Consider the following 11,643-nt stretch of genomic DNA (forward strand, 5'->3'; position numbering starts at 1 on the left):
GTTATTCACTGTTTTTATTTTGATTAGAGAAAACTGAGCTAGCACAACATCAGATAAAGCTGATAAGGACCAGCTGCTTCCTTTGAAGTCACATCCTTACACTCTCCAGTAAGGAACTCTTTAAGTCGTTTACCCTATAGAACTGAAATATTCCTATAGGCCGTTCTTACACTGAAGTGAGGAAATGTTAGTTGGTAAAGAGAAAACCCGCTGCTTGGTTATTTGTCCGTGGTTAGACACTATCAGTATCAAGCAATAGATATTTGTCAAACAGATTTTTCATGTATTTGTGTATTTTCATTAAATGTATGGTTCTTTTGCTTTTAATACTTTTATTCTATTTGTATGTACATTTCTTTAAAGTAAAACACGACCTGAATTGCAATGCAGTGTTTTCCTAAGTAAAGACATTTTTCCATAATTAGTGATAATGGTAATTTCACACTGCTTCCATGGGGCTTCAGCTTCAGACGGAGAATTTACTTCATGTTTGTAATAAATGTAGTCAACTGGCAACATATTGATATTCTACTACTTTGGCATTTTCCAATGCACCATGAAACTAAACATTATTATGCCATGAAAATACTTCACAGACACAACAAGATGTTTATTGTAGCATATTTCCCCCATGTGCAATGAAAAGATTCTAATAATGGTCTCCTGTCAACTGGAGAAAGAGCTCCATTTTTTTTTTTTTTGGCTTGAAAAGATCATTGGGATGTAATGAGAAAGGGATAAAACCAGGAATTCAGCACCAATGAAAAAATTTAAAAAATGGTTCCCTGTCACCTGGAAAAAAGGCTCATTTTTTTTTTTTTTTTTGGCTTGAAAAGATCATTGGGATGTAATGAGAAAGGGATAAAACCAGGAATTCAGCACAATAACATGTAGTGACTCTACATTAACAATCCTTGAGTGCATTAAATAGCAATTGCATTTTACTTCAAAGCCCCAGTGATTTTATTGGGGTCTTCGTCTTACGTTTGCCTCCAGCTGGTGTACATTAACCACAGTTAAGTGAGATATTTTACTTCATATAAATCCTTCTATCACATCATCACATATCCCGCCTAATGATGGGCTTTGTCCCTGTGTGTGTGCAGGATTAAGGCAATGTGTGTGCTTTTGCAAGTGTGCTTGTGTGTTAATCCTGAGTGAAAGGCTACGTTTTCTGCAGGGAAGGCAGTTGGGGGACTCCCCGGAGGGCCCCAGTGCGCTGGCTCTGTAAGCCTCTATGAATGAGTCTAAATTCGCAGGCTCCCCACGAGGACGCACGGCTGATTAAGCTGACAGTCAGAGGCCCATTGACCAGTCACAGAGATTAAACGCCGGGCCATCTCGACGGCTAAAACCACCTGCAGAATGGAGGGACCCATGGAAAGCTGGAGGAGGAGGGGAGAAGGAAGTAGAGAAAACATTGGGAGACGTGCAGATACTCACTGTTACTTGTTGCTTCAGTAAAGGACGCCTTTTGTCCATTCCAGCCTTTGTTGTCCATCTGTAGTGATGTGGAGAGAGGGAGACATAAGGGGGAGGTAAGAGAGATGTAGAACCTTGAACAGACAGCTTCTTCACGCATGTCAGACAAGTTCCTTCCTACTGTTTGGGCCACAAAGAGACGAGCGCTCACAGGAGGGGATGCTTAAGTGCCCTAATGTCCATTTAAGCCTGTTACTTACTTGAAATGTTTGTCAATGTTTAGTGGTGATAAAAAGACTCCTATTCAGAGTGTTTCTTCTGCTGAGGTTTGCACAAACACACGTGTGTAAAACAGAAACACTAATCATTTTGTGGTGGGAGACATCTAAGAAGATGACGTGGTTGTAAACAAACTCTCTTCTACACACAAATTTCTCTTCACAGAACACCCACAGTTCCATGATGGGAATGTGGTGCAACACACTTGGCAAGAAATGGTAGAGAAAAGGATGAGAGTGAGAGAAAGAGAGAGAGGGGGAGTGAGAGGGAGAGAGAGCGAGAGACAACGTATCCTTAAAAAAAAACAAGAAAAAAAACAGGATGATGTTTAATTATTCAGGAGAGCCTGGGGTTGTTTAAGGACCTTAAGAGAAGTAGGGCATTCAACTGATTCGTACAGTTATGTTTTCAGGGTTGTCAAGCAAATGCTGACACAATAACTCCATTTGTCTAAATAATCTGCCATGAGTGTAACCGGAAAAGATCCCTCTGCTTTTTTCCATGACAGATACACTCATTTGTCTGAAACATCAGACTTCAAAACATGCTGATTTTTAAACTAAACATGCGGTGATGAGAAGAGAAATTGAATCACTTATGTGCAACTTCCTGACGTTTCACTTTCGTCACAAGCAACTTTGGTTTTTTGACAACCGACTTCAAAACACTGAACAATGACTTTTAATCTCTTCAGTATAAAGATTAATAAAAAAAAAATTAAATGAAAATTGGCTTGACTGGACAACATGAGTTGAATGTCATTCATTCTGGTAACAAAGATGCATCATTCTGGAGATGTATGATTGTATAAGTGAGGAATATGCAGCAGCACCTATGTAACTAATGAGCTGTCATGGGATGGTCGAATCGTTCTGCTTGGTGATTCCTGCTTATGTAATGTCATGTCTATCTAAATTTAATTCCCTGAACTTAAAAACCAATGAGCTGAGTGGATATGATGGTGATCAAGGGTTGCTTCCTAACACGCTGCGTTTCAGAGGAGCAGGGATTATTACATAACAGGTCACCAGCACTGGGATTCCTGATAAAATTGAGAATCCAGTGCTAAGTGTTAGAATTTTATGAATTCAGGGAACTGATGTGGAGAGGAGATAGTGCTCCGGTAAAAAAAAATCTCCGTGCAAAGACTGTATTTTCTGTAATCCTTGGTCATATTGCTGCATAGGTATTCACCACCCAGAAACCAGTCTCAAAGCTTTGCTGTTCGTGTGACCTGAATACCAATTGCGTAATGTTCTAGATGACATTTGAGAGAGAATGTCTATAAGAGTTTTAGAGTTATCTTAGTATTATAGTGTGTCAGTAGAATAAACTTAATATCATAATAAAGAATTATTATTATTATTATTATTTTGTAAAAGGAAAAACAGTTAAAATCACCTCTGTGGGATTCTGAGGAACTGTGGAGGCCTTGTATCCCAGCTGCAGCAACATCGCCTCGGCTGCGTTCCGCTTGGCCACTTTCTTGTTCGGTCCTGTTCCCGTGGCAACCTCATTGTTCACCTTCACCTGCATCGACACAGAGGGAGAAGATATTCAGAGGGAGAAGATATATGGCAAAGTGAGACTGACTTTGCAAAAGCCTTTCCGTCATTTTGCTCTAGTTTTGCAGGACCTGCAGTCGTGAATACTGTTTCGAGTCCACGGTAACATTTGCATCACACAAAAACGTCAAATTTATTTAACCATTCCTAGACCAATAAATCAAAACCTAATGTTTAAAGAAACACTGTTTAAATGGTGGAAAAAGAATACTAACATAGCATAGAAAAAGAAGATTGATAGTCAAAGTTAACCTTTAACTCATTCATTACTTTCCTAGTTCTGTGATCTGGGACAAATAAGGTGAGACATTAAACAGTGTCACCACTTTTTTTAAAAGCTTTTTACAACTGCTTGCTGCGTGCAAGAATAATGTTTGATTTGATTTGTTTAGAATATAAACCAAACTTAAATGCAGAAAAGTGATATGTTCCCAATTTGGATACTAACAACTGACAGAAAACTGTAAAGAAGGTATTTGGTATTAACTCAGATGTTTTATAAATACTTCATGGAGTCATGGATCTTGCATTAATGTACTCTGTACTAAGAACAGCATGTTTTTCCACATTGGTCTTGAAAACCCTTACTGCTTAATTTATTTCTTTAATGAATTATACATGAGTACGAGTGTATATGTGCATGGTTTCTTTGTCCCACCATGACATATTTTCTGAGGACAAAAGGTAACAGTGATTGTTAGTAATTAATTATTGGATAAAGCAGAAAATTCAAAAGACAAAGACATCTGCTCCAACTTTAACTAATAAGGCTTACATATAATCTAATATATATAGTGATAGAACTTATAATGAGTAAAGATAGATTCATATAGTCTTTTTGACATTGATTGAACATAAAAGGCTGCAGGACTGCGCTCCACGGTAGAAGCCCTAATGTATTCCTCTGCTGCTGCCTGTTCACCTCATCTGTCTCAGTGCTTAGAGCGTGGAACATGTCGCACATGTGTATGCATGCACAACTGGAGTGCAGACATGATAAAAATAGGATAACAGCTTAAAGTCCGGGAGGAGAGGTTATATAACACTGCTGACTGCCCTTGGTGAGAGAGAGAGGTGCTTCATCTCTGTTCCTCATTGGCTTGTTTTACCATCTTCTGATATGTAAACACACACAAACTATAAATGCCATCTTTCTGTAACTATTTCCAACTCCATTAGAGTTAGTCTATGTCGCCCTAAACTGTCAGAAAGTTGAGGTGCAGACACTGCTGTTCGTTAATCTGAATCTTCACTGACCTGCATGATAAACTCCCGACGTCGGGGCATTCCTCTCTCAGACAGCAGCAGGTACTCAGGCTCTTTCTCTTTCTTGGCTTGTTGGATTTGGGCTAGGCGGCTGATTGGGTTCATGCCCTGGCCATAGTCTGGTCCCGTCTGGCAGAAAAAAGTGAATTTTTTGGGAAAGGAGTTGAATGTGTACTTCAAACTGTCATTGTAACATCTTCAGTACGACAAAAATAATACAACAGCCCCTAGCTGAAATACAGCTTAAAATATAGTTGAGGACAATACAGGCAGAAACCAACCATTATTTTCTAGACCAAGTTTTTACATAAATTCTGTGATTTCACTGAGATATACTGAGTTTTAAGTTCTTCACTTGGTAAATGTCTTTAATTCTATATTTAAAAAGATGCATGTATGGCAATTCTATTAATGGAGTTCACATTTCATGTTTGACTAGTCTAATTAAATACAAGTTAAAAATGTGTAAATGAAAGAAGTATCTGTTCAAAAGATTGAACCAGTATGAAGCATCAGTATGCTATCTGGAGAAGGATATAAAGTTAATCTGTGTCAATATTTATATCAAATATAAACAATTTAACTTACACATCGCCTTTACATGTTTTCTTAGTGATTATTTGACTCTTTGGTAAATATGTCATTTCATAACATCCAAACACTGCTTTGTCTGATTAAAACAATAGTGCTTTAGGACCGGTCTTCTGTACCTTGAGGATGGTCTTGGTGCGTTTCTTGTAGTGTGGCTTGGGTTTCTCAACAGCCGGAAGGGCAGCTTCTTCAGGTCCTGGAGGATGGACAGAGCCGCACGCTTTTTGGACAGTTTCTTGCTGTTGCCCTCGCCCTCAGCTGAGAACTCTCCCACGGTGACACGAGTCAGGAAGCTTTTCATGTGAGGGGGGCCGCTCTCCTTCAGAACCTGGAAAAATGATGTCCAGTTAGGTTTAATAAAGGATGAGAAATTATGTGATTAATATGAATATGGTAAAATCTAGTCTATAACCACATATATTGGCAGTGGACAAGTAAGGACCTAACAAAAATGTTGCCCTGGCTGCAGTTTGATGGGTATTCTTATGAAATATCACACATTTATAAATCACAAAAGCTTTCATAAATCGCACACAGATTTTATGATGACTCAGATTTGTTCATGTGTGAGCTGAAGACACAGCTTTGCAACAGAAGGACAGATATTTGTTGAATATACACTGTTAACCAGCAGGAGTGATATTCATGAGTACAATGACTACGAAATGGTGCCACATTGGTCTTAGATTAGTCCGTCGATAAATGTAACAGACAGCTGACTAGATATTCTGTAGTGGAGATTTAACACATTTTACACCTGTTGGAACCAAAATGTTCAAAATGATATAAAAAAACTCGGTCTAGTCCATTTGTCTGCTCAGTGAATGTGGGTCTGTGTATGAAACGCTATGTGCTGTGCACATTGCAAGCAGCTCGACCAGGTGGCCCAGAACATCTGCTTTTGATGGCCACAGTGCTACCCACCCATGTGTGTGTGTTCATACTCAACACACACAGATGCGTAAACACACATATAAAGAGTAACATGTTTCTAGATGACAGTCCCTAGAGATGAAGGCTCAGTTTCCTTCCTCTAGCCTCTGGTCACCTGGGAGACCTAAAACAAACACCGGCTGGTGTTAGGTCATACTTCTGCAATCATATCCACTTCCTGTAAAGTCAGAGGACAGTGCGTGAGTTTGTACGTGTCAGTGTGTTTTTTAGCAGGTGGGATCTTTCCAACCTTTTTTTTCTCAAACCCACAGTAGTAAAGGAGGTGGATTTTACACATTTACTGAAACCAACATTTTTTATTTTCCAAACAGATGTGGACACCTTTGAAACTGCTGCTGACTGAGTTTTCTTTTTTGTTACTTCAGCAGAAAACTGCCTCATTGCGTCTCCTGCTCTCTTTGCGGTGCCGACAGCACAAATTACAGCAATCAGACATAATCAAGTAACAGTTAACTTAAACCCAATGACCGGCAAAAACAGATTTAAAGTGATAAGCAGTCTTGAGCATTCCTCAAATGCTTAGCTATGAACACAGTATTAACAAACTCTGGAAAGAATAAAGAACATGAAGGGCACGTCTTTACTCAAACGTGGAACTTAAATGATAAGTTCAAATAGATGGAATCGATCATTTACATTCTTTGCCTGTTAAGACAACTTTGCATGGTAACACAACAAATGTCCACAGTTTCAGTTTCCATAAAATGGATGGCTATACTCTTCACTAATTGACTGCAGCATAAGGTTTATAACTACAGAACAGTAGATTATATTATAGATTATCACATCAGTCCATAAGACAACTTGGCCTTCATGTGACCACTGGTATGACCCACAAAAAGCCTGAAATCACTGAACATTGGGCTCTAATATTGTCAACTATCATGGAAAAACCCTCTGTGTTACAAATTATTAACAGTTTTTTAATAAGGTCCAGTGTTGGTAGAGTATGTGATGACATCTTCAGCTTTGACAAAGAATGTACAGTGTATGTTAGGATGGGTGTTAACAGCAGAGCTAACAGGCCAAACCTTCTCAACCCAGGAGATCTGCTCTGCTCTTGCTCATCAACAGAAAAAGGAAATGCAACATGTCAGCATCGTGTACACTGCAATGTTCAAAGGGGAGGGACATGTCCGATTTCGACTCAGTGTTCATAATGACATAGCACGTCCCTGGATCAGGACTGGATGACGTAAATCTCAAAGTGAATAATTGGGAACTACTAACAAAATGTACATGGTTTTGGTTGTGGAGCAGCCAGTGAATGTTATTGAAGTTACGATCATGTTTGCTTGTGACTAGATGTGGGTGAAGAAAACACCTACACAGGGGACATAGACACAAATACAATCAAGTGCCTTTTACTTATTATGTAAACCAAGACTGAGTAGCAGGTGACTGTACCTTAGAGCTCATCATAAACAGTGTTCTCCTGGTGATTTACAAGATAACTCCATAAACACAGAGTCAAGTCCGCAGTGATACGATTCACTTGTGCTGGCAGAGGTGACGTTTTCAGAGGGGGAAAAAAAGATGAGGAGATCAAATCCTGCACCCTCAGATATCATACAGTCAACAAAGAATATGAGACAAAGTGTGCATCTGAGCACACGTCAAACACTCTTGGCCCTGGATGGCGGCAGACGAGCTGCAGTTAGTCTCCTGGCAGACGACGCGGAATCTACACCACGCAGATGGGATTTCAGCATTTTCATTCACTGACAGACACACACCCATACTGTACATGCAAACAAACACACAGACACACCTGTCTCCCTCCTCATAACAAGAATCAGGTATTGAATAAGAAACATTTTGTTATTCAATGTTTTTTTTTCTCCCAGTCACCTTCTCCTTCTGTCTCTAGAGCTCCTCATTTCCAAACACCACAGGCCGTCTTTTTTTCTTCTGGTAGACATTAATACCCTAAGCAGACCAAGGATATGTGCATGCGAGACCTCAGGTACAGAAGTGGAGGCTATGAGAGCAGTGTAGGACAATGGTGTGGATTGGAAAAAGGAAAGAAAGGCTCTTTTGTGATGCACCGTGGATGGACAAGCCCTAAGGGAAGCTGCTTCTTGTAAGATGGGTGGTTCTTGGCCCGGACCGTCGTTTCTAGTGTCCTCCTTGGAAAAGGAGCCTCCGATCCAACACACAAGCTGTGATTTACGGATTGGTTTGTCTTTGATGCTGACATCTGTTTGATATTGCCTGACGGGTGGATTAAAATGAGCCAACTGCCTCTCAGGGTGGCGGCGACCCTCATCATCGCAGAGCGATGGGAAAGCAGACACTGGTTAACTGTGACTCACCAGTAATTTCATGTCCAGAAAAAGGGCAGGAATAAGATGATGAGCAAGCACTGGTCTGAAATTGGTCTTTGCACAAGTGATAAATGTAATTTCATAAAGAATCCTTACATCAAATTTAAAAGAAGGTGAATTTGATAGGGGAACAGACATGTACCCCACCTCATTTTTTCTTTAATCAAACCAACAGTGATGTTTTAAAATATAAATTGACACCATAGGGCAGGAAAAGAACAAAAACATTCTGTCAAATTCTTACAATCTAACAGACCTGATTGGCAAAGAGAGACCCACAGAGATGTGTTATTCATACTTGGTGTCCAGCCACAGCATAGTGGCAGTGTGAGAGCATATTGCATGCAACACAGTGATTGAGGATCAAAATGAATTTGTTGGAGAGCCACCAGGAGTGTGAGGGAAGAAAAAAAAAAGAAAAGCTGTGCCAAGAAAGGGAAATGATGATTACAGCCTGGCCTTTACACAGTTTAGTCTGACATGGCACAGCAACAAAATGTGGTGTGACTGATATCTGGACAAGAAAAGCAAAAACACATTTTTTCAAGTACAATGGTTTAGCAAAGAGGCAAAGAGAAGACAGAAAAGATGAAAATCCTACAGAGTATGACTGGTCTGACTTCAAATGATGAAAATTCTTAACAAACTGGGTAAAGCAGTACTGTCACCAAAGGCACACGGACGATAACTTGCGGAATAGGCAGACAATATTAGCTGTCGACAGAGACATGAGAGAGAGATGGTGAAAGAAAAGGGAAAGTGGAAGGGAAAGCACATGGGAGAAAAGTTAGTGATTTACTGCTCATCAGGCAGCAGTAATAAGCAGCCAGACTGCAGAATGACAGCAGGCAGAACAGAGACTGAATGGAGGAATGTGGCTGTGGTCCTCTTTTAAAAACCACAGCTCCCCACTTCCAATTGGAAAGGACTGAAAATGAAAGTTGGAGTAAAACAGTCACGGTGACAAAGAAATGGCAGATAATCAATCACATCAGGCCAGATTTAGAAGGATCAAAATTATTTTTAGCCATTCCAGGAAGGATAGCTATGTCATGCTCTGATGAGCAAAGGCATTTTTGATCAAATATAAGCAGCTGTGATGTAAAAGGGAGGACTGGAGCATTTAAGTGTTCATTGTTTTCGAAAGTTATTAACTCGTAATAGGAAAGAAATGTAGAAGATTTAGAGTTTGACTCCCTGAATTCCACATAACGTTCGATTTCCTGTCATCCCGATCCATTTGTCCCCATAGCCTCAACACGCTACTGCTCTGTGTGTGTTTCTTGGGAATATCGGTGGAAGGGAGGACTTCTGAGGGAGAAGGGAGGGTACATACTGAGTAAACTGAGCCTCCCTTGTTTTTGGCACCTTGCAGAGTACAGAAGAAGGAAAGGGAGCAATAAGGGAGAGAATATTGGATGAGTCAGCTGAGATACAGTAAAAGCCAAAGAGAACAGACATACCGGGTCATGTGAGGACAAACTTGCGTTGTCTGTGAAATTGGAAAATTGTGTTGCAGTGTACAGAGAGGTTGAAAAATACAAGCAGAATTGACATTAATGTCCAAAACGCTGGGAATTGAAGCTCACAACTTTGAGAGATAGTAGCAGTGCTGGGTTGATCCCAGCTCAGTTTATAAATGTCACCATCCCTTGCTGTAAAGATTTCCCAAAAGGAGATGCGACAGAGCATAACAGTCGACAACCCTGTGTTTACAAGCTCGATCCTGTAACCAATAGGCCTTAGTGATTTAGTTTAATATCAAGCCAGCTGTTCCAACAAACAAAAGAAGAAAATGCAAAAATCCTGCTACATAGAATATATTTCAGCCTGATCTTGCACACACCTTTTAAACATTTTGAGGAAAAAAAAAAAAATGAAACAATAGGGTGAGTTAATGATAAGATGTTACATATTTGTTGTCTAATTTGCATACACAAAAAACATCTCATATTTATGTTATATGTATGTATATTTTTTAAGGATGCAAGCTCATTCCAGACCGCTGCAGGTGTGTGATGAATAAGTTGAGGCAAATGTGGGAAAGTATAAGCAGAATTTGTGGTCAAGTGAAGTCCATTTGTATCCATCTGGAAGCCCTTTGACATAATACATTAAAATTAAGGCAATTTGACGCTTGATATTTAGCAGCTGGCTCTGTGTTTTCATACAACCTTTACTTAATAATGTAGTCTAGATTATCATCTGTGGGAATGTCCTAAGTGTAAAACAAACTTGGTTAAATAATGTGTAAAATATGTTTTGCCTGATTGACTCTCCCTGATGCAGTTACAGCTCACAGCTCTGCCTCTGTCTCGCCTTCAACAATACCCTGTGGTTACAAACCACATGAGACCAACTCTACAAACGACTACATTAAACAGAACGCAGGATAATTGTAGTTTTTTTCTGTAACAAATTATTTTCTCATGTACATGTAATGTATGTGGCTCATGTACTTACATGTGTCACAGAAAACATAGGTGACCCTTGGGGTGACCCTTCTTGTTCCCATGCTTACAATGCACAAATTGTAAAATTAGAATTAGTAAATAATTTAAAAAAATACTCTTAAAATCTCAAGGGTAATAGTCATATAAGTTGTAAAATATACTTTTGTAGAACAGCAAATTAAAAAAAGTTTTATTCCTGTTATGCTAAACTATCCACAATGAACATTCCTCTTATCAGCTGAGTCACAGAGTCCAAGCTACCGGAAATTATACTGCAGTCTTACATCTGGGAAAAATTACCGTTAAACGATGAGAATTCTTCGAGATTACAACATTTTTTTTAGATAAGTGACCTCAATGATGCAAAACATTGAGCAAAACTGGGGAAAACACACATTTTTGTTGTTTAATGAGAACAACTCAATATATTTGCCTTTAGGAAATGTCCTGTATTTGATATCACTGTATCCTCACCTCAAAATTGACAGACAGGTTTCTTTTTAGGGCTATTTCGTAGACAAGGCTGATCTCCGACTTGTTGGCATCAGTTCCATCCTCGGTCTCCACTTTCTCTTCTGGACTCTGAAAAAAAAAACTTAATAATTAAAAAAAAAGACACATTAAGTCAAGTAATGGATGTCAAAGAAGCGTGATGAAGAAATGTGATGTTAATGACTGCAACTTTAGTTCAAAACAGCACAGTCAGAAGTTTAAAGAGTACATACAATATTTACAATAATGGCACCAACTCTTACAACGACCTTGTCGTTGTGGATCTACTGGGCT

At 39.3% G+C, this 11,643-nt stretch overlaps 1 protein-coding gene across 1 annotated transcript in view; it reads right to left on the reverse strand.

Moving 5' to 3' along the window:
* Positions 1 to 11,643, reverse strand: part of stau2 (staufen double-stranded RNA binding protein 2) — a 62,714-nt gene that overhangs the window by 34,151 nt on the left and 16,920 nt on the right. Inside the window, 6 exon segments of the mRNA XM_008307610.3 lie at positions 1,444 to 1,501; positions 3,103 to 3,231; positions 4,524 to 4,661; positions 5,243 to 5,301; positions 5,304 to 5,451; positions 11,332 to 11,439. Coding sequence (XP_008305832.1) covers positions 1,444 to 1,501; positions 3,103 to 3,231; positions 4,524 to 4,661; positions 5,243 to 5,301; positions 5,304 to 5,451; positions 11,332 to 11,439 — 640 coding nt within the window.

This window comes from Cynoglossus semilaevis, chromosome 3 (assembly GCF_000523025.1).
Source record: "Cynoglossus semilaevis isolate Cse_v1.0 chromosome 3, Cse_v1.0, whole genome shotgun sequence".
In the NCBI taxonomy this organism is placed as follows: Eukaryota; Metazoa; Chordata; class Actinopteri; order Pleuronectiformes; family Cynoglossidae; genus Cynoglossus; species Cynoglossus semilaevis.